This window comes from Eublepharis macularius, chromosome 6 (assembly GCF_028583425.1).
Source record: "Eublepharis macularius isolate TG4126 chromosome 6, MPM_Emac_v1.0, whole genome shotgun sequence".
In the NCBI taxonomy this organism is placed as follows: domain Eukaryota; kingdom Metazoa; phylum Chordata; class Lepidosauria; order Squamata; family Eublepharidae; genus Eublepharis; species Eublepharis macularius.
In genome coordinates, this window is record NC_072795.1 from 32,956,389 (window position 1) to 32,980,953 (window position 24,565).

At 40.6% G+C, this 24,565-nt stretch overlaps 1 protein-coding gene across 1 annotated transcript in view; it reads left to right on the top strand.

Moving 5' to 3' along the window:
- The window catches only part of PLCH1 (phospholipase C eta 1), a 182,196-nt gene extending 170,252 nt beyond the window's left edge, over positions 1 to 11,944 (top strand). Inside the window, exons 22-23 of the mRNA XM_054982420.1 lie at positions 3,184 to 3,544; positions 7,591 to 11,944. Coding sequence (XP_054838395.1) covers positions 3,184 to 3,544; positions 7,591 to 9,653 — 2,424 coding nt within the window. The 3' untranslated portion in view covers positions 9,654 to 11,944. The remainder of the gene's footprint in view (positions 1 to 3,183; positions 3,545 to 7,590) is intronic.
- The last annotated feature ends 12,621 nt before the right edge of the window (positions 11,945 to 24,565 follow it).

Here is a 24,565-nt window from a genome sequence, read left to right on the forward strand (position 1 = left end):
GGCTACAGGGGGAATGTCCAGATGGATGTTCCACCTACAGCCAATGTACCGTTTCCCCTTAACCACAAATTGCGGCAACAATGAGCATGGGATCGGGTGGATATATCTCTTACATCTGGGCCTACCTGCATTCTCTCCATGTGGAAACAGCCTTGAAGTTGGATTCACCTCTCTCCCGTCTGACCTTAATTTTGTCTCTGTTCTGGTATATTGTACCTTCAGTGAGCAAAAAGCTGAGAAATCCCGTGGCATGTTTCAGATTTCCCATGTTTATTTTGGCATTAGTTTTCATAGTGTACAGCCTATGGTATTAGATATAGATTCCCTAGAGAGCATTACAAAGGACTCCTGTATGCTGTTCAGGAATCATCTTGCTAGATCAGAGTGAGTGTTCTGCTAGACACTGAGTTGGATCCATACTAAATTGGCAGTTTTTACCAATTCCCCTTCCTACTGCACACATCATGTCCAGTGCAATCCTAAACCCATGATCTTAAACAGAAGTAAATCTGTTTAGGATTGCACTGGTCATTTCTCAGGGCCCTCTATACTGTAGTAAGAGCATCTCTCTAGAGGCCAGTGGACTGCAGTGGAAGGGGTGAGGCAGGAAAATTCCGTTCTGCCATTGGAAAATCTAATTGGAATCTAACCCAGTGGGGTTTGATAAACACCACTTTTGCAAAATGAGACTACTAGATTTTTTTTTTAAGTTTCCTTTATTTATTTATGGATTTATTTTATTTATTTGGGCTATTTATAGTCTGAGACACAAAGCAGATTACACAGTGTAATTCAAAATCAAAAGGCTGGGACTTCCAATAAACAATACAGTAGGTTTTGGATTGTAGAAATTTGAAAAACAAGCAGATATCTGCAAATGGAGCTGAAACAATTAGCATAAGCATTTAAATGCAGATTGATGTCACTTGGCTTATGTGGCATATTTATCAAGATGCAGTCCCAACAGTCCCAACAATGGATTAATCCATTGGATTCATTGAGTTTTAAAGGATATAGCTCTGTTTAGAACTGACCCATGAATGTACCAAAATGCTCCAGACACATTAACTGTGCAGTGCAACTGTGCTTAAAATGTCACTGTGCCTGTTCTGTTTTTGGAAAGTCAGCCCGCATTTACGTTGTGCTTGCTCATCTCGAAGGAGGTTGATTTAAGGGCAAACATTTCTTAGTCATGTCGAAGGCTTTCACGGCCGGAGAACGATGGTTGTTGTGGATTTTCTGGGCTGTATAGCCGTGGTCTTGGCATTGTAGTTCCTGACGTTTCGCCAGCAGCTGTGGCTGGCATCTTCAGAGGTGCAGCACCAAAAGACAGAGATCTCTAAGTGTCTCAGTGGCCCCTCACTGTGACACTGAGAGATCTCTGTCTTTTGGTGCTGCACCTCTGAAGATGCCAGCTACAGCTGCTGGCGAAACGTCAGGAACTACAATGCCAAGACCACGGCAATACAGCCCGGAAAACCCACAACAACCATTTCTTAGTCAATTTGCAGCATGAAGATTTAATAATGTTGCCGGATATTTTTAAATAGCACAGAGCTGAGTCGGCAACATGAGGCTCTCTCTGTGTTTTCCCTAAAATAATGCAATACAGATCATGGCCAACATGGTTTGTAGTTGTATGAAGCAGGCTTTGGCTGCTACGGTAAATTTAATGCTGAGCGTTTTCCCCCAGTGTTTCTCCCCGTACCCCTTCTGTTTTGTGGTTTGGGCTGCTATTTTTTATTATTGTTGTGTTTTATTGCTCTGACTGTTTTCTCCTTGGCTCCTTCTTGCTGATTCCTGTACTGTTGCTGTATGACATATAGCTCTGATGTCTGACCCAGGTCCTCATTAAAACAAGGATAAATGGATATTGAGAAACCACAGATATTTCCTAATTTCTAGATCAGAAGATGGTGTCAAATAAAATATACAAATGACAAAAATGAATGATTTGTTCCTAGAAGACAGGATAGATGATATTCTACCTTTCTTGTAACAGGCATAATCTGACCCCCTTTGGATCTTGGCTATTTTGTAGCTAGAGAAGAGCATTTCAATTTTAGGATGGTAAATCCAGGTTAAGGAGATGAAAACCCTTTCCTGTCTGTAAAAAAAAGGATCAGAAGTGTAACAAGGTACCTAGGAAGTTTATGTGGAATTTTCTTCCTTGGCTGTTTTGCAAAGGACTAGTCATTCCTGGGAATGCTATGGTACAGGGTTACAAACCCCTTTCAAAATTGTGGCCAATGTGGACATTTAATGCTGAGAGAATTGCTGGGATGCAGTCACAGACATAATAAGGCCTAACCCAGTTTCAGTCTTCACTTTGCACCAGCAATACACATGAGCACAGCATCACATTTTTTTAAGCTATTGGACTCGAGCAGATAATGAAAGTAGATGCAGTACCTGGGGATATTACTTTGTACCCAGGATTTCTTTAGGCACCCTTTGAGAAGGAAGTGGCTAAAAAGTTAAACTAGTCCAGTGATTCAAAGATCTGTCAACAAAGAATGCTTTAAAAATCATATTGTTTTCTTGTGACTGATTTGCAAAACAAAAATAATTTAGCTCAACATGTTTGCCTTTCTTTGCCTTTCAGTGGAGTCCCTTAATCCTCAACCCCAGTTATACTATAATGCACTTTCTAGGAGCCACAAAGGTAGCCTTTATTTAGCATGCACTTCTGCATTTGCAGATATCATTGATGGAACCGTTCCCAACCGCATGAACTGTAGCTGACGTGTCACTTCATTTCACATCGAGATTTTGACACCTTGAGCTGCTGCTTTGAAGTGGCCCATGTCATAAAACTCCATGCCTCTGAGCAGGGCAACATTTCACCTCGGGGCATTTCTTGCAAGCATGTCATGTGTGATTAGGAAGTCTTTCACAAAAGGTCCTTTGCCATCATGGCAGGCTGCCTTCCAGATGAGGAGAAACACTTTCACATGCATGCATGAACTCATGGTGAGCTGTGCCTGTATTTTCATAGACAGATTTATATGTCGGTTTGTTTTGCTTTGGATAGATTTCCCCCCACCCCCCTAATTTGCTTGGGGTTCTTTTTTACTCATTGCTCAGATAATGTATATTAGTGTCAGTTTAAAAATGCATTTCTGTAAAGCAGTCTGTATTTCCAAAAATCTGCAGTATCTTTTTTCCTCTCTCGTTTCTTAGAATAAGCAGCTGATAGGACTCCGAGGGCTTTTTAACAAGAACCCCAAACATAATTCAGTGGAAAACAGTGCTCATTATGTTCGGAAAAGATCAATTGGGGAACGAATCCTCCGACGTACAGCCAGTGCTCCAGCAAAAGGCAGGAAGAAGAGCAAAATGGGCTTTCAGGAAGCCGCCGATCTTAAAGAGAGTGTATCTGAGGCAAAGGAGTCGAAGCACAGGGACGGGGTTCTCAGGCGCACCAGCAGGAGTTTGCAAGCCCGTCCCATATCCATGCCAGTTGACAAATACCTTCTAATGGGTTTACAATCAGAGGATCAAGAAACTGTTGCTGATGCTACCAAAGCTGAAAATACCTCTGGTAAGTAGCCTCTGATGAGACTTTCAAACTATTCATTTTGAGAAGTTTTCATGAGCTTAATTCTCTGACCCTCTACACCCCTATCCGTATATATTTGAGACTCAGTCCAGTTGAACTCAGTGGGAATCTAGACAAATGTGCGTGGTATTGGGCTGCATGACAAGCGACACTCCAAAACTCATATGAACTACAAGATAACTCAGTGTTGAACATCTCCTTACCTCTCTATAGTTACACGGTTCATGACATCTCATCAGTAGGGGCAACAGTGAGATATTTCGGAGGTGGGAAACTAGAACTTCAGAATTTCCAAGGCCCAACCTTGGCTGAAGCTAAGCAGGCATGAATGTGAGTGGCTAGATGGGATATGCTACTTTGAGTTCCACAGAAAAAACTGAAAGCCAGTTTGGTGTAGTGGTTAAGAGTGGCAGGACTCTAATCTGGAGAATCGAGTTTGATTCCCCTCTTCTCTGCTTGAAGCCAGCTGGGTGACCTTGGGTCAGTCACAGCTTCTCAGAGATCTCTCAGCCCCACCCACCTCACAGGGTGATTGTCATGAGGATAATAACAACACACTTTGTAAACTGCTCTGAGTGGGTATTAAGTTGTCCTGAAGGGCGGTATATAAATTGAATGTTGTTATTATTATTATTATTAAATTGATATTAAAGCATTGACTGTATAATTGGCCATGTGAATCCTTCCCTGTCCAATTGACTGAGGTAGAGAGCAACAGATGAATGAAGCAGATCACACACTTGGTCCTGCTCATGTGGCTTCTATAGAAGAACATGCCAAATCTTACCATTGGTCCCGCTAACAAAATATGGCCTGCTGTGATTGTCAGTGGCTCTCCAAGATCTCCAGCAGAGGGATTCCCCCCCCCCAGCATCTGCCACTTGAGATTATTTTTATCTAGAGAAGCTGTTAATTTATCCTTAGCGATTCTGTATGCAGAGCATGTGTTGAGCTCCAGCAACCCTGGATCACGCCACTTCCATTCCACTAAGAACAGAACTACAAGTGACAAAAGGCACAGATTGGACACTTGTCAGCTTCCCTCAAGTTTTGATGGGAAATGTAGGCATCCTAGTCTTGCAGCTTGGCTCTAAGAGGGAGACAAACGTTCTTTCCAGCATTTCTTAAAGATTTGAGTTTTGGATTTTGGCTGGTGTTCAAGGGGAAGCCCCTTAATTAAGTGGCAGCCATGAAGAGTGCTTCTTCGTGAGCTTGTCATATGGACTTGGTCCAAATGGCACAGGTCAAGTAATGGCACTTACTTGATTTTAAAGGTTGCCTGATAATCATCTGGTTGTTTCTGAAAAGATTGGCAACCGAGCCCTTAGTTTGTTGCCAAAGAAATTAATATGGTGAGTAAACATTGTCCTACTTGTCCCTTATACCTCTCCTTTTTTTTGCTTACCAAACATCCATTTCCACCTGACGATGTCCCTGAATTCAGAAACTCAGTTGCCTGCACAGAAGCATATAGAGTTGCCAATGGGCTTTGGATTTTGCAGGGATTGTTTAGAGGTAGCAATTGTTATGGACAAGTGCATCCACATAAGGCCTGTCTATATGGCTAACAATTGTGGTGGCTCAAAAGAAAAAAGAAAGAAAGATCACCATGGTTGTGCAAAGTGCCACCAGTGTGTGCAAAAACATTAGTTCACCCGATCAGCAGCTCTTAGGTGATTGTGGCTGAGTCACAAACTGCTGTGCTGTTGTGGAGATTGCTGAGCATTTGAGTTACTATTTCAAAGCTCGGTAAGATTTTGGCTTGCTATGAGACTATCCTGTAATATATGTTGAGATACGCTTTGTGCATAAACTCACAGAAAGTGTGGGGTTAATAGGCCATGCAAGCACTCCATTGTGCCTCAGGGGGTGTGCAATTTATTCAGCTGGCCCAAGTTTGACTAGTTCCTAATGAGGAGTTCACCTCTCCAGATTTATTCCACCTGCCCATGTAAAAAAGATGGTGGTTTGCTGCCACCAACACATTAAGACTCGGACAGAACCTTGTCTAATTATCTGTACCTAAAGTTTCTCCTTTTTGGCTTTGAAAAGATGTTTTTCCCAATTAAGTAGCAGACACCTGTTCGAAATCACAGGGACATGGAGGAAGCCTTGGAATTCTGACTTGTTAGGCAGGTATTTCCCTACCATCTCTTTGTTCCTTGATAAGCGTGGGCCATGTTAGGCTTTTATGTGGGTGCGGACATTTTCAGAAAATTTAAAGAAATTAACTTGTATTTTCAGTCATTGATTACAAACAGAAAAAAATATACAGTGAGCCAAAATTGTCTAACAACTATTGAACAAAAAGAAAAAATGAGCTGTAAACACATACTTTCTCCCTAGGTCTCAAACTTAATACCCTATGATGGTGAATTAAGAGGTGGGCAGAATAATCTTCAAGTTACCCTGTTCCTCTTTTGAGATGTCTCTTTCCCAGCCATTCCTGGCTTCTTTTCATTGAGCCTTCCTTCCATGTCAACTCCAAGTTATTGTCTCTCCACTCCCCCAACCCCAACTCAAAGTCTCCCCCCAAACTTCTCCCAACAAAGCATAAAGTTTGTTCTTTAAACTCTCTCTGTCCCCTCCCATCCTGCCTGACGGAAAACTATAAGCTTTTGGCATGCTCCTGGAGACATAATTAATTAAATGCTGGCCATGGTGGCACAGGGAAAGTTCTGAGGAAACCACATTAACGTATAAATTGGCAGCCTGGTTGCCTGGCAGACTGAAAGCTAGATAGAAAAACTTCATCTGCCACCTTTTGTCTACCCAAAAAGGCAGTTTTAATATAACCTGTGATTGTCGATGGAGTGCATATTCAATATTTGCCCTACAAAGCTATATTTTTACAGAGATACCTGTGGATGAAATTTTATTTCACCACAGGTGGGAACACGAAATTCTATCTTGAGTTTCCTGTGTGTATTACAGCTGTACCTCGGTGAGTTTTCAGACTTTTGGTTGACTGTTAAGTTTTTGTCAGTGAATCTGGTGTTCCCGAGTCTGTTACTTAAAACTTGGCAGAAGTGTGTAGTCTGCAGTGAGCATAAAGGTCACCCTTTTACATGACAATAATCAAGCTATATAGTCCGAAGTAATTCTGCTAGAAATGCAGACACACAGATTTGTGTGTTATATGCCGTCAAGTTGCTTTGGACTTATGGCAACCCTTTGAATTATGACATCCAAAATTCCCTATCTTTAATACACAGATATAAAGGGTTATATCCAACCCATTTCAATGGGCTTAGACTGGAGTAACTCTCTTTAAGATTGTACTTTTGGCCTCCCTTCACTGCAGATTTTTGCTGATCCCCCCTATATCATTTCCCCCCATTTCTGCTTGTGGGGGGCTCCTGATCCCCAGGAGTAGTTCAGGGCCCTTGGTTTGCTGCTCAGCAAGAGAGCTGGTAGAACATTCCCGTGCCACAAGCTTTCACTCTGCTCACAGTTCTTTGGGCATGACTCAGAGTGCATATCTATGGAAATGTTAAAAAAAGATTTCCCATCTTTTGTGGAATGGGTGGGATTAGAAAATCAAGAGCTTTTTAAAAAGGTTGTTCCAGATCCGAGGCCATAATGCATGGGAGTACAACTATCAGATATTTGATTGAAACATACCTCTTGTTTGCAGATGGTGTTTTAACAGAGCTGTTTTGTTCTGTCTTTGTTTGCCTTGCTTCTTTGTAGTACAAATCTGAATAGGAACACAGCTGAAGGTAAATGCCACATGTCCAGACTCTGGTACCTCATTGACATTCTTTACAACCATTATTACATCATGCCCCTGATGTAATAAAGCATTAAAGAAAAGTTTCAATGAAGTGCCTGTAACTATATTTTTTTCCCATTTCTTCATATCACTTGGATAATTTGTACTAAACTTGCACAACCCCATAATTAAGTCCTTTCACTTATTGTGACTAATTTTACATTCTCCATTTGTCTGTCTCCAGGCAAAATAGTTGTAAGCAAGAGAGAGAGAGAGCATTTCTTCTAACCATTTTTTTTTACATTTCATTTAGCAGAAAGTAAAACGAATACAAGCGAAGATCAAACACATATAAAAGAAGCAGCCTCTTCTGTTGAGAAAGTTTCACCTTTTACAAAGTTTGCGTCTCCACTGAAGCAAGATGTCCCCAAGTCCAATGACAGTGCAGCTTCACTTGTCTTTGAAAAACCAGCATGCTTAGACTTTGCAACTGGAATAGCTGAAACCTATTTTTCCACCGATTACTGGAACAGCAATCTTTCCAGTGAGAGTGTTCACCCGAAGGAAGAATTTGAAAAAGAAAACAATGAAGACACATGTTGCATGGCTCAAAAGACATGGAAAAATCCTGTAATGTGCAAAGAAGAGAATGAGCCCATAGCAGGAATTCCTGTTCCTCAAGGAGAGCAGGAAACTGACAGATCTCATACAGCTGTGGATAGTACTATAACTAGTTTACCATTAGTCAGTGCATCTGCTGCTACCCGTGTCAATGACTTTCATTCCACACAAGCCATGCCAGATAGTGACATTTCTTGCCTTATCAATGAGGTCTCTTTGACTAATGAGAGTGATATGGATAGTTCTGTTTCAGCTCTGATAGAAGACTTTGAGGTTACAAACAACCAAACCAATTTAACAGTTGGTTCAGGTTCTCCTGGAACTTGCCAAAAGATCAATAGTATGAAGTCCGCACATCTCTCCTCTATATTATCAACTGATCCAAATACAACTTTTGACCACAAGACTCCTGGCAGAACATTGGATGTGCCATCATATTTAACACCAGAAATGAATTCATTCCCCAGCCCGGAAACAACGGAGTGTTCTCTGTTTACAATTATCCACGAGACCTCTCTTTCTCCAACTTCCAACCACCAAGCAGTGAGCAAGCTTGTCTCTAAGGACAAACCACACCACAGAGAAGACGCTTGTGCGGTGCTTTCTTGCATTCCGCCTGCTAGTGTACTGAAAGCAAACCCCAAAAGGAAATGTGGGACAAACTGGGAATCTCTTGGTAATAGCAGCTCCTTCCGTTCCGACAGCTCAGATTCGGGGGACACAGTAGTAGTCCCTTTCACGTGTGTGAATTCTGCAGGCAGTAGTCTAATGGAAGTTGATGGGGAGCTACAAGATCTCTTGATAACGGCATATGAATATAAGAGAGAAGATCTGAGCCAACTTGCTTCTCCTTTGAAACTCAAGTCTAATCAGGACATTATAAACTACAAAGGGAGACGCTGTCAGAATACAAACAATGAGGACCTCTGCAGTGCCCACATAGGTGAGGATTTCAAGTTTAGGAGTGAGAAGAGTCAGTGTTTTCCTCCTTCAGAATATCAAAGTGTTACTCTTATGTACAATAATTATTTGCAAATGCCAGATATGCAAAATGACTCCTTAGACTTCTCTCAAAGGACTAACATGGACTCCACTGCCATGGCCAGGAATGCTCCCACAGCTCAAAAACAGCCAAGTCCTTGCAAATCCAAGAGTCTCGGAGACTTAACCTCAGAAGATATATCCTGCAATTTTGAAAGCAAGTACAAGTACATTAGCAGAGGCTTTATTACATCTGGCATGAGAGACAAGATGGTGGCAGCTCTGAAGGCAAAGAGACCACATTCTTCAGATTCTCTGACTGAACAGCTGCGAAAACTATTGTCTTTTGACCAGGAAGAGAGTTGCCAATCATTTTGTTCTAAGCAGAATGATGATGGCCCTAAAATGTTGGTCCGAAAACTGTCATCTAGGAGTCAGAGCAGAGTGCGTAACATTGCTAGCCGTGCCAAGGAACGGCAAGAAGCCAACAAGCAAAAACTTTCCAACGCTAGCAGCAATGTGACAGGGGTGGTACTTAGAAATAAGCCTTCTGTATCTCCACACGTGATCAATAGACATTCCACTGGCTCTTACATAGCAAGCTATCTGAATAACTTTAGTGCAGAAGATCTGGAAGGCCGAGGGGTCCCAGAAGGCGCATGTACAACTTTGCGCTATGGGTACAATGACCGGTTTTATACAGATGACTCTCTTCTGGAAACCAAGCCAAGTGATGATGATAAACCAGAAATTTATTTCCTTCTGAGACTGTAAATTGTATAAATGTATATCTTCATTGTTTACAAGCTTTCTCACTGAATGAAGGATTGTCAGTAATCGGTGCAGCCATTAGCATGTACATTACTCAGAAATGCAATTTTTTTTGCTCCTGTTTTGAGTCTTGCCATGAATTAATGTCTCCTCTCCATTTCTATCAGTGTGTAAATAGATGCTGTAAAAGTTTATGTATGTATTTTTCCTTGTTTTAAAAATGATACATAAGGCATTAGACAAGATGTGATTGTTTGCATGCGCTCATGATGTCCTGTATTTGGAATATATATACAACAGAGTTTGAATCAACCATCAGTTAATGAAAAAAGTTGGTTTAATGCATTTTTTTCCTGTTTACCCAAATCATTTAGCTGCTGCTGGGCTTTTTACAAGGATCATCTTATAGCCACTATGATTTTGTTTACCATTACTTAATCCTTTTGTCATTGGAGAAGTTGAAGAGAAGATGCCCTAGAAAAATTGCTATTAACTACTTACATCTATATGTTCCAGATGATGGTAATATTGAAAACCATAGGGATCTAAGTGTTATGCAATGGTAATGGTAAAAACGGTCCATTCTTCTGACTTCTGATCTATAAAATGAATTTTAAAAAATGAAATTAAATATAAAATTTTAATTCAACATGTTTTAGTCACATTTTCAAATGCAGATTCCAATTTTTTTAATAGTTAAAAAAAATGTAAACACCTTAGTTGATGGTATAAGGGAACACCTCCAATCTCAATGGCACATTTTAAAATACAGGATCTGATAGTAAATTTTGGTGCATACATGGAGGATCTGGTAGGCACCTGGAATTTTGCATAAGTAGGAACTGCCTACTTTTCTTTAGTGTTGCAGATGTTCTGAATGTGCAGTGGAGGTAGCGGCCTGCCCTTACTCTCAAAAGAGGATTATCTATTTATACTGCAAACAGATTCTTGAAGGCCTTTACGTTCCGCATCCTGTTTCAGTTGGTTGCTGGATGTGTTTCACCTCTGCTTTTCAAGAATTCCAAATCTGAATCACTAAAATAGTTATATGATGGAAGGCTAGCACTGATTTCTTTTTTTTTTAACCTTGCATCCTTGACATTTGGTTGATTTGAAACTAACATAAAACATCCTGCTATACTTTAGGGTAGTTTTTTTTAAAAAAATGAATGTCTTCTAAAGTGACATGGCAGTTTTGGCTTCTCCTTTTGGTCGCATGGCTGTGCAAACTAGTGCAGTCTGATTCTGTGGAACTAGAGAGTTTAATCCTATTATCAACAATGAATTAAGGACCAGCAATTTTCTAGGGGTTTCTGTTTGTGCTAAAAGGTAATACTTGTATTTTGTAACTATAAAACAGTACTGTAGCAGCATCTAGTGACAGAAATCAAATACTGAAATCTTTCAAAAAGAGGGTAAAATCTAACAAACTACTTCTGAATTCCTCCCTAGCCATAGAAGCAGCTAACTTTTAAAAGTATACAGGTGATCACAGCGATCCCGTGCAGATAAAACATTCCCTATTTATGAAGTATAATATTTCACAGGCTTCCTTTCTTCTTTTTGCTTCCATTGTTAGTGCTGTAATTTGTATCAGCAGGTACTATGGTTAATACTAGCCAGGATTGTCCATATAGGCAATGTGGTGCCTGAGTTTTGACATACGCGTGCCCATTCTGGTTGCTACTGAACCTGTTTAATATCAACCATGACTGATGGTAATTCAGGTGCAACACCACACCATAGTTAAATCATGAAAGGGGAAGGATTTTGTAAGAAGATGGAAAGGCCAACCCTATATATGTGTCATAAAACACACCCACAATTCATAGAAATTGTCTTCCTGACATTTTTTTTTTGTCCTATGCCATGTTTACCATTTTTTTTCTAGTGCTTATTATGTATTCATTTTTAATGGACATCATGGACACAAAGCAACTTTTTCAAAGACGAGGCGTTCTGCATTTCTTCTCTATCTTCAGCTGTGTATGTAATTGAAGCAACAGTAACAAAGTGATACACAGCTAAGTCACATTTGGTCTGCTTGCAACAGAAAAAGCAGCCAGGCCTTTATCATCCTGTGATTTTGAGACAAGGGCTTATTCTATTTAATTCTGGAAAAGAAAATGAGTTTAAAAAATAGCCTGTCCAAACGCTTCCCTGCAGACTAGAATAATAGTTTTCTCTAGGGGGTTTGTTTTGTTTGTATGATACATTTTTGTTCATTGTAAAAGTCATGTTCCTGTTACCTCCTTTTTTTTGTAATGCAGGATTTTATTTGTATCCATGGAAAAACAACATTAAAATACATTTTTAAGCACCCAGATGCATGCTTTTGAAAATGGAACAAAATTGAGTGATGTTAGCAAGTGAATAGCAGTTTATAATTGCAATTGTTTGTCTTGTTGTTCATATTTATTCCTTCTCACAGAAAAGAACCATCCCGGTTTACATCACGGACAGTGGTTCTTTTGAAATCTTTGCAGCCTTCAAAGCATTGCGTTTTCTCTGTAACGGAGGCTGTGAAATTAACAGGCCACTAAAATGAATTTGTGTAGTCTATAGCATGATCTAACGCTTGTTTCTATTGGATGGACTGTGCCAGAGTTAGTTTTAAGCTTTCTTATGCAGAAGATGTTGATTACTAACAATAACTAGGGGTGTGCGATCCGTGTTCAGCAACTGGCTTAAAAGCCTGATTTATGCCAATCCAGTTTAATTCGGTTAAGTTGAATCTCATGCCTAAACTCCAGATCAGATCTAGGCAGCCAGATTCACTGAGCATAGGTAGCCTCTGCAGGCACCCACAGCAGCAGTGAGAGGGCCGTGGAGCAAATGAAGCCCAGCTCCATGCTGCTAAAGGAGAGCAGCACAAGGCTGGAGAAGCAGAGGAGAAGGCAGCAGGCAAGAGTGGATTCCCATCCCATTCTGCCTCTCACCCAACCTCCAAAAGAGCTCCCTCAAGCCACTGCCAGCAGCCACCTTTTAAACACTGCAGCTTGGCAAGCCACACACAACTCCCTTGCTTCAGTAAAGAGATTCTCAGTGGGATTCTCTGGTTTGACATTTGGATTCTCTGATTTGAGAGAATCCAAGGGGAAGCAACTGCAAAAACCACCACGGTGGGCGGTGCAAGAGAGGGTCCCTGTGGGGTCCCACTCTGTTTATACACATTTCTCTCCACTACAAGAGACAATAACCTTGTTCTGTCGGCTCTTACCCTATCCATCTGAGTGAGCGTTGGAGCGGGGTTTCCCGACAGAACTTTTTCGTTCAGGCGGACTTCCATCAGCGCCTATAGCAACGCACCAAGGAGCAACTTAAAAGAAGGACTTGATACAAACTAATGTTTTTTAGGCTCCGCAGAGGTGCCTTGCTGTATGAATGTCACACTGGTGTTAGATATATAACACATGGTCTAGATATCATATAAAAACTTACAGCCGTTTGGTTGGAAATTCATGAATGTTTTGCTGAATAATTTATTTGTATATTCATATATTTGTAAGAATATTTTGGAGTGAATACAATTTGTACTGAGAGCTTTGTAGTTACAGTAGTCCTGTGAGTTTTTCACTTGGGTTCAAGATATAACGTAAGAGTTTATTTTGTACCTTGGGATTTTTGTGGTTTTCGCAGTTGCTTCCCCTTGGATAGCCTCCCATTGTTTCACAGTAGTATATGGCAGCTTTTCTATGGGCCTAACGATATGTTACTTCTAATGCAATTTTACAACCCAGTCACATCTCCAGTAACATTTTATTAAAGTACATATGGGTATGACATCTTTTTGCATGCCATACAAGGAGCAGCCAAAGATGTGAACTGGAGACTGTGATAGGATGTCATGCCATATTTCTGCTTTGATGGAGTATTACCAAAACATGTGAGTCGGTGGTCACTACACCAGTAGAGATGGACATGAACCGAAATATGAACCAAAGTTCGTGACAAACCGGGCCAGTTCGTGGTTCGCAAACTGGTAGTTCGTCAGAGCCCATTTATGACAAACCACCACAAACTTTAGGCTGGTTCATTTGGATTGTTTTTTGGTTCGTAATTGCAGACAGCCTGGCGCTGATCAATCAGTTTCCTAGGCAACACGATGGACCTTCTGCTGACCCAGAAGTGACCTTCTGCTGACCCGGAAGTGACGATTTACTGACCTGGATGTGACGTTTTCACAAACCAAATGAACCGGTTCATGAAATGGGGCAGGTTTGTAAAAGTTTTTGTTTTGTGAAATGCCATGAACCACACAGTTTTTTTCTGGTTCTTGCATTTGACGGTCTCATTTATTTGACTCTCTACTTTCCAGTACCACAGCTCTCTGAAGAAGAGACGAAGAGAGCTGTGGTTCTTGAAAGCTTATGGTACAATAAAGTTGGTTAGTCTTAAAGGTGCTACTGGACTCTTTACTATTTAGCAGAATCATTGTAGGTACATAGCTCTGACTGCAGCCATTGTGTGATATTTGGTTCATCAACCTGAACATAAGCACATGGCTTGAACTGCTTAGGTATTTTTTTTTATTTTTTTAAAAGACGGTCTCATTTATTTGACTCAAGTAGTTGGCTAGTTGATTTCTGCTTGGCTTAAGTACCCGTTAGTCTTCTACTTACCAGTTGCATTGAATGACTCACAGATACAACCTATCTGGCAAAATCCTTTATAACAAGATTACCCTGAGACTACTGGAGCATAATTGAAAGCAGGTGATGGGCTAAAATGGACATTTCTGCTCTTGTACAGTATAGCCTAGACTCTGCTTCAAGGAGCTAGCTAATATTTGACTTCAATAAGGACCATTTTACAAGAGACAGAGCTTGAGTTCTTTAAAACCTGAGTCTCGAAGGATGCTTTCAAAAAATGAGATTGGTCTTTCAGTGGATTTGATGGGAGGAGATTTAATGTGTATTTGAGCTGTGAATCTGAAAAAAAAAACATCTTTCTTTTGCAGAGTTTCATGATGGGCTTCTGACTATATAAAGGCAACAATAAACTGTCCAGACAGTTCTCCAAGCCCAATAATGCATCTTCAAACACAATGTAAGAATAGAAGCATTGTTGTAATAGCTGATTTTTGGACCACACAACTGGTTCTTAATAGAGGAAACAAGACCGTTATGGCTCTTAAAAATGCAGTCTTTGAACTGACTTATAAGACTTGTTAATTCCACTGTGGTTTCCCATTGGATTTCAACCTGCAAGATCTAATTTCAAATCCTCTCTCCATCCTGTACCAAAAGCTTTAAAGTCATTATCTCTGACCTCCAGTTTCCCATGGAAATGACATTCACAGGCATGAGTTTTAGTTTTTGCAGAAATGTCAGGCCTGTGATTGGACTATACCATTGGTGTCAGAGCTCATATGATCAAATGCTTCTCCATGCAAAACTTAAAACATGCCAGTTTTCTATACAGAGAGAATTCTTCTGTGTGGAAAAGCATTCAATTACATGGAAATTTGAAATGGTCTATTCCCAGAGACTGTCTCAGTGAGAACAAGACTCAAGATGAAGAAATGTCCCACCACCTGCAATAGGATGAAAATCAAGATGCACATTGTGAATGCAAATACAGAGGCCACAACCTACTGAAAAGAGCACTGCAGAAACAGAAGAAAGGCTTATCCCAGCTATTCTCTATTGAGAGATTCTGTTAATATTACTGTTGTTCATTCATAATGGATAGATGTTAAGTCCTAAAGTTATGCTTAATACTGGATGGATCTGTCATGTAACACATCACACCATTTATCTTCACACATGGAACTGCAATTGGTTTCAAGCATGACCTATGGTGGGTTGCACCAGGGCACAATATGTGCCCACATAAGGTAAAGAGTTAAGAAGTGGGCCAAAACATGCTAAATAAGATCTGGCCACAAGTTAAAAGTTATTGTCACTAGCTTAGATGGTTTTAAAAGGGAATTTTAAAAGGATAGCTCTACCAACAGCTGTTGGTCAGTACGGCTACATAGAACCTCTGTGTTCACCATGACTGAACAATTGCTAGAAGAAAAAGTGGAAGACAGTTCTTGCCTTCAGAAACTAACTGCAAGATTCTTAGGACCATCTGGTTGACCACAGGATAAAAACAGGTTTCTGGATAAACAATTGATCTGATTCAGTAAGGCTTTTGCTGGGAAGGACTTTAGTCTGAAGATAACTTGTTCTTTGTGTTAAGAACTGACTCGAATTACTTCCCCATAGATTCTCCTCTCTGGCTACTCTTGTAGTAGCTTTCTAGGAGTAAATGTTCTTTTTAAATTCAGCACTTAAGGGGTGTCATCTGATGCATATATGAGTATGTTATGGTTAAGGAAACCAAACATTCTTGAATCTTGGTAGAAATATGATATGCCCAGAAAAATGAATCAGAACTAGAAAACCACAGGCTAAATCAAATCTGAAAGTAATACATTTTGTAATAAGGGTGCTGTGATGTGAAACTGAATAAGAAATTATGAAGTCCTGAGAGTAATTACTTTACTGGCGTTCATATCCAAAAGAAAATGAAAAAGTGATACGGTGTAAAAACATGAAAATATCAGGTGTTCATCTTAAGCAGATCTGAGCAATTATTCAGTGTAATTTGTTTGAATATTTTGATAGGACACCTTGTACCCCCAGAAATAAGAAAAGGTTTCAGAGGTTAGAATGACAACTTCCAAAACTTAATTTTTTTAGAAAATGAGTAAAACAATTCCTAGCTTTCCTGTAAAGCTGAGACAAAAGGCATATTCTGTTGCCTGGTTCTGGCAGTGTTCCTCAATTCTGTTTTCTCATCCTTTGCAGACAGTAGCAAATATCAATGGTAAGACTAATAATTGTGCAAGTGGTCCTTCCTATAAGAACGGTGTCCCTTCCTGCTTCAGGGGAACCAGGCTTGGCAAGGCTTTTTAAGTAAACATCTGTTCGCTAAAGTTTTGAATTAAGCATCGTTTTTTGATCTTGGTGGAACATTTTATCTTGCGTTTCATCTAGATTAATAACGAAAAATGTTCTTCGTTAAGCACTGATGGAGATGGGCTGCTGCTCTTGTCATGCAGAAGTTCCCAGGTTCAATCGCCAACATTTCCAATTACGCATCAGGTTGTAGGTAATGAAAAATACCTCCACCTGAGACTCTGGAGATCCACTTCTAGTCTGAGCAGACAATACTGACTTTGATGGACAAATGGTCTGATTCAGTATAAGGAAGCTTCATGTGTCCAAAATACTCGCTAAAATCAGTGTTGATGGCATTTGTTTGCCAATGGCTACTAGTTATGAGATACATGAGTATCATGCCTGTTTAGGTGGCGCTTGGAGAGAAACAATTTGGCAGGTACGGAAAAGCAAAAGAAGGAGACTACTCTTGTATTGTTGTCCACTGACAGCAGATCAACAAGAGGGAACTTGAGGCAGAGGGCTCTGCAAAGTCAAGCTATTCACATTTTGGGGAAATTACACAGTTTTAAAGCCTAGTATTGGGCCATGTGGGTTGTTTGTTTTGTTCATGAATAGATATTTTAAAAACATGGTGAGTGTCAAGGGCCCTTTCCATTATAAGGCATCCCCCTGTAAAAGTTTGCCCCTGGTCTGTCCTCCCACTTGAAGAAAGTGGGCAGCATGACACCGTATTTTTGAAAGATGAAATTTATCACTATAGAAGAGCATGAGAAGCCAGACAAGGAAAGGTAATAAAATGGATTTTCTGTCTGTTGGGTATTTTGCTCTCCTACCTTTCAGAATCTTGGCTATTGTGTGGACGGCACAAATCACTCAAAGATGCAATTCCCTCAATGTCAACCTTTACAGATTTTAATTACATATGCTTATCACGTTTCACACTGCGTATTCCTTGATTAGATCAAGCCATCTTCCACAGTTAGGATTGGTCCCTGTCTGCTCTGATCAAAGAATAGATCTTTGATCAGTTATCATTTCAAACTGACTTCTCTTTGTAACATCTCCCCACTTCTTCCCTTCTGTCGCTTAGCAGGATTTGAGTCCAGTGGCACTTTAGAGACCCTGAGGAGCCCCCTGACTCTCCAAAGCTTTCACTCTGAAAATCTTGTTGGTCTCTAAGGTGCCATTGGACTCAAATCCCACTGTTCTACTGCAGACCAATATGACTACCCATGTAAACAATCCTTCTGTTCCTTGTAACTTTAAGCATAGATACTAACTGCTAGGAAGGTACACTTCATCGGATGGATGAAGTGTGCTCTGGTTCACAAATGTTTATGCTGGAATAGATTGTGTTAGTCTGTAAAGTGCCACTGGATTTTCTCTTTAATTCCCATAAAGGTCTTTGTGACCTGAAGGGCAGCCACCGTGCTGCCAGAGTCTATTATCTCCTTACCAATGTGTTTAGAGATGCCCACTTGCTGCTTGCTAAAATTAAAGAACCATTCCTGGCTATCCTCCCCTTTGATGGAATAGGAGGTGCTTCAGAAGAGCCTGGGAGGCATCACTTCTGAGCCTATAGGGGAAACCCATCAGGAACAGGAAACATTCATCATAGGAGCATGGAACCTCTTAAATTTTTTGGCTCCACCCACTATTGTACAAGTGGTCCCATTCTCCCTATCATAACAGCCATTTTGTGTGGCACCCATTACCTATTCTCTAAATTCTGAAAGTGCCTGCAGGTTGGAGATTCTCTACATAGAGCATGATGAAAAAAAGCAATTGAATGTACAATTGAATGTACTGCCCTTTTTAAAAACCTCTGGCTTTCTATGCTCTTCTGCAAAGGCTATTTAAAAGAACAATGTGAAAAGACTACCAACTGATGTGTTTCTCATATATTTGTTGCCCAGTAGCTAAAAATCAAACTGCAGAATAGGCAATGACTCAGTCTCAATGAAGAATAACAGTTTGCATGCTGTGTGAGCAGGCAGGTCTAAATTAATTTGTTTGCACTCTCTGAAGGAGTTCATTTATTCAATGCATCACACATATTCTTAACAAATCTCTATAGCACCACAAGCAGCAATGCTGGCACATGACTAAACTAGTTTTGTTAAAATGTTCCCTTTTCTGTTCAGAAAGGATTTACCCTGGTAAATAAAAATTGACAATATTAATATTAACACTAGCAACCATTTCATGTAGAATAATGAAACAGAAATTTCATTATATAAAATGAGCTGTTGAATGGTTTGAAGAACACACAGAATGATTCATTTAAGAGATTTTGCTACTGAAATTCTCTTTTCACTTTTTTCAGGTGGTTCATTCAGGAGATTATTTCAGTAGAGTAAATGTGTTCGTCTTTTGCAACAAAAATCAACAGGAGCCAGGTGGCAACTTAAATAAAGAAAAAAATAATCTAGTATTTAAGGCACTGCAAGCCTCCTTTTCACCTGAGGAAAACAATCCCACATTCTCTCCAAATTTTGGAGACCCTTCAGTGACCCTTCAGTGGAAACTTTAATTTTCATGAACACTTCACAGGGTTGTGTATCTCTTGCACCATGCATGGGCAAGTTTTTAGTAATAATTACAGAATAATGGCAGAGGCTTTTCACTCCATTGAACTTGTTTTATTGTAAAACATGATAATGTAAAGCTCACTCTTAATTGAAGCATTAATCTGTTAGGTGTACATTCTACTGACAGAAGAATCCTTTTAAGGTAATATGGACAGAAACTTCTAGATTGGGACAAAGAACACAGTGTTTTATGTTTACACCAGGACCCTATACTTTTCTAGAGCCTCTGGCTGCCCCACAACATAGAAAAAGAGTTTAAAAAAAGGGCTTTCCTCATTTTCAAGGATGCCAAAAGGCTGGGGGTGGGGAAGAGGGAGAAGCAGCATAGATCGGACTCAGGGAAACAAATTCTAAGCAGGTTTACTCAGAAGTAAGTCCCATTTTATTCAATGGAGCTTACTCCTAGGAAAACAGTCTTAGGCTTGCAGCATGAGTATCCCAAAGGAATCAATGGTCAGCTCAAATTAGTTAAAATGTAAAGGGGCACTCTTTTGCAAGAAAGTTCCTCTTAAAAGCAAACATTCTGATTAGCTGAGATGATTTCAGCTAACAAAAAGAACGGTCAAGGTTTGTAACAACAAAAGAGAAAAATCCCTTTTAAGTTTTCTGTGATTCTTAAGACACGTCGTCCAAGAGGTCTACTTCCAGAGTTAATTATAAAGGCAAAAATCCATCTCCTGACGCCACATGCAATTGCAGGCAAATATTCAATCATTGTTTTTATCAGGATGGCAGCAGTCTCAGGCAACAGTTAGCTTTTGCAACAAACACATACTAGCAAAAGATGTGAGTTTATTGAATACTGAAACTAGAAAACAAAACAATTTAATTTGTTTCCTTTATTACAGGATGCTTCTCACAGACACACACAGACACCCCGGGGCAAATGTCTGGGATTTAGGCATACACTTCAAGTCAAGGGATTCCACCTCAGCCTTCCTCCACCACTAAGCATAGACTGGTAGTTAAGGTCTAATTTTTCCTTTTTCTTTATTTTTCTTTATTTTACTTAATTTGCATCCTACCTTTCTCCCCAGTGGGTCCAAAAGTGTCTCACATAGTTCTCTTCTTCTCCAATTAAGCCTCACAACAACCCTGTGAGGTAGGTTAGGCTGAGAGTGTGACTGGCCTCAGGTCACCCAACAAGCTTCCATACCAGAGTGGGGATTTAAATGTGGGTCTCTTAGGTCCTAGCCCAACATTAGCACTGTACCACGCTGACTCTTAATCTTTTCCTCTTTCTCTCACTAAGGCTCACAGCCCCATACTCTTCCTTCCAGTCCCCTGACAACGTTCCTGGTTCTCGCCATGTATCCTCCTTCGTCTGTCCCAAGGCCCTTCACCCGACCCCCCCCCCCACCGGGTCTTTTAGTTCTGCCAGTCCGTTCCCCCATCTGTCCACGTCCCCAGTGAAATTCTCCTTCTCACATCCCAAGTCTCCTCCTTGCTTTTTCTTTCATTCTTTTTCCCTTTCTCATTTAGCCTTCCTTCTCTTATGCTCTCCAGAGACATGCACGCATTTACACAACTCTCTCATGGACTAGCCATGAGTGAGACTTAACTGGACATCTTAATTATAAAAGATTTTAGTAAATTGAATTAGGACTTACCCAAGTCAATATCTGAGATATTTTATTTGTCTTGGCAAATATTTGGCTTGCCAACTGCCTTTTAAATTTCCTTTGTCTTCAGCCTATCCATTTGTAGTCTATCAGAAGCGACCCCTTTGAAACAATGTTCTCCTTATTTTATGGGAACATATCACACTAATCTGTATATATAAAACCTCAGGACCCTATGTAAAATATTTGTAGGCTTCTTTCTACTTTCAGGCTATGTTGGGATAAAAACCCAATGAATAAATGAAATATTGATTAACAATACAATACTAAACAGAGTTACAGATTTCTAAGTGCAGTGAAGTCCACTTACAGGTATGAAGTGAAGTCTAAGTCCACTTTGCTAGGTCTGAATTAATTCAGATTTTTTATGAAGCTGGGCTTTGCTTCTTGTTTCCATGGCTTAGAATCCTTGTTGCTAGGAAAGACATTCCATTGTATTAACACACCCCAATTCAGATGTCACAACAACTTGCACTTTGACTGAAGACAAGGTGATTAATTTTAATCAAAATTATTTAAATTATTTTCCCAGTTATTATTTAAGCAGTCCCAGTTATTATTTAAACAGCGCTTATTAATTTAAAGCTGTTGCCCACCAGACATACTGATTTGAAACCGAATAGCATATTTCTACAACCCCCAAGGAGAATAATAATTCTTAAATATTTAACTTATTTTTTATTTTTTAAAAAAACAATAGCAATGCATTGCTTATTTTGCTGCTCATGATGCCCGGTGGGGTTTCTTTAACAAATGGCAGCCATGACAGGTTTTGTAGACAGGTGCTGTTTACAGTCTATACTGAAGATGCATCTACTTTCTAGTGTCCCCTTACTCTGTTCCTTTCCCTTTGCCATCTAACTGACCTCTCCCATTCCCAATAATAAACAGCACCAAAAGCAAGGACTGAAAGTAAGGAGTGAGTTAATCAGGAGTAAAGGATCATCCACTTGTGGGCAACTTCTGTAGTAACTTGGCAGTTCCTGGCCATCAGATAAGTATGACTGATGAAGATTTTATCCCCTCAGTTCATTCTTTACAAAGAAAAGCAGCTTTTCATAAGTTCCTAACAGGGTCATGAGTTCAGTTTGAAGAGATGACATGGCTGAACTAAGTTTAAGGTTTCCTTCTTAAATTAGGTTATTTTATAAGAGAACTTATAAACTTTAAAAAATGTTTTAAATAACTTTTTATGCATGTGGATAAGACTTCCTAAATCAGAGAGCCAATCTGGTGTCATGGTTAAGAGTGGTAGGACTCTAATCTGGAGAACCGGGTTTGATTCCCAACTCCTCTGCTTGAAGCCAGCTGGGTGAGCTGTTGGTAGCAGCTCTCTCAGCCCCACCTACTTCATAGGGTGTCTATTGTGGGGAGAGGAGGGGAAGGTGATTGTAAGCTGCTCCAAGACACCTTTGGATAGTGAAGGGTGGGGTATAAAACCAACTCTTCTTCTTTAATCATAGCGCCAACCATGAGAGGGGTACTATTTGGGGAAACCCACATGTTCCCTGGGATACACGTGGGCTTCCCCAGCAGGACCAATAGGTAGGGTTGCCAGTCCCTCTTAACCTCCCGACGGGGGACTGGCTCCTTGTACTTACCTCTTGTGGTGAGGGGTGAGCATATGCGCGCGCTCCCGCAAGCGTGATGATGTCACTTCCAGGAAGTGACGTCATCATGCAGCTCCCCCCTGGGAGTGCACCCATGCTCCACAGGGGCTCGGATTGGGGCTGCTACAGAGCGCAGGAGTGCTCCTGTGTGCCACAGTGGCCCAAAATGGGCCTGTTTTGGCCCAAACCAGGCTCGTTTTGGGCCCATTTTGGCATGGATTGGGCCTGTTTTGAGCTGCTGTGAAACGAACCCAATTTGGGCCAAAATGGGCCTGATCCTGGCAGCTGCTGTGCACAGGAGCATGCAGTGTCACAGGGGAGTGTGCACGGAAGGTGCGTGCCCCCTTGCTGGTCAGGTAAGTGGGGGTGGGGTGTGGGGGGCAGGGGCAGGGGATCCCCCATCCCTGCTGGGGGTCTGGCATCCCTACCAATACGGTCCCCTGGGACTTTTCCAAGTTGGGAAAGGAGCAGATGGGGGAAGCCTGAAGCCTCTTCTTCATGTGTACCAGGATTCTCATCCAAATCAGGCACAAGAGGGAATTGAGGAGAACCCACAACTCTCATGACTGTAATTAGCTGACACAGGGTGGGTACCCCAGGCCTAGCCTGTGAACTCTGAGACTCTTTTCCTCTCATTCCGGTCTGGACTGCACTGGCTAAGCATACAGAACCTCCCAGTTCCATTAAACATCTGCTGTCATTGATAGCTAGGCTATTCTGCCCCATAATCTAGAAATGTTATTGTGTATTTTTAAGTCGAAATAGTCTTAGAACGATGAAATTATTGACATGATATCATTTGCCTCTCACAAGGAAGGGAGTCTGGCCTATATTCTATCTATCAGCTCTCAGTTTTATGCACTGTGAATGTTGATCTTGAGCAACAGCTGTTTTTGAAGCGCTAGATTTATTAATCTGCCTCGGCAGAGCTTGTTAGCTTCTGTGCTGTTTGGGTGATTAAATTTCGGGTTTTGCCTGTCCTCCTGCTGCCCTGGAAAAAGGAGTGCACAATTGAGATTGAACTTATAATCGTGGAACCAGAAGAAGCCGATCCAGATTAATTATACTGTATGTCTAAATTTAACTTAGGATCCTATTTATTGCAGTTTGGATAGAATTATAAAGCAGCGTAAAATTGTGTGTGTTGTGGGTTTTATCTGAGGAGATATTCCTAAAGGGTATAGCCATTAAAGGGTATAGCCAGTCACTCGTCGATACAGGGTGTATCCATGCAGCACTTGTGTATTGAGCTACAGCAATAATTCACAACTGGATTTTCCTGTGTGAACAAGGTAATCCAGTTGCCAAGGATTGCTATAGAACAACAAATAGGGTTGCGCATTCCAGCAGAAGAATTTGGGAAGGGGCAGGGACAAGCTATTTGGCATTGCAGGAATGCACAACGTCACTTCTTGGGTGAAACTGGAAGTGATGCCATCATATTGGGGTGATACTGTAGGATTCACTCAAAACTCCAGCTTCATACTGGAAGTGACATCACACATTGGCACAATGCCAAATTGCCCCACCATTCTCCTCTGCTGCCTTATCTATTGGGTGCAGGGAACAAAGACTCAGACCCATCAGTCCAATTCTGCAAGCGCACATTTTCACAGCATGGATCATATCCAACACATGGAAATGAAATGCTCTAAGCTTCTGAATCTTTCCTGTGAAAAGGAACCACTCTCCTGTATACACAACCACAGAAAATTTCAGTAAGATTAGTTTTATAAGTTAGAAAAGCTTGTTGATTAAAATAGTTTGGCTTTATGCAAAGACTATGAGGATCCTCAATGAAAAGTGTATGAAGAACAATTCAGAAGGAGACATCAGAGCGGTGGTAGTTTATTTAAATAAGTTTGTTCATTGAAATCCTGGAACACTCTGAGGTTATCCTCTTATATAACTGTTAGGAGGCCATTAAGTACTGCAATTGAGACATTATAAAACTAGTAGAAAATTATCCGCTCTCTAATTATCCACTATGACTTCATATTACGGGTCTTTAATTCTCCGAGCAGATCAATCAACTAATCAAAAGTATCCTTTTAGAATTGTTTGGCTTTCCAAATAACTTTCAGTTTGCATCTTGTTAATTAGTTTCCTCTGCCAGTATACCTCACATGTACATTACTTAGAACATTGTTTGCCTGCCTTTCTCTGAAACCATCTCAAGGAGTGTGGTTGTGCCCT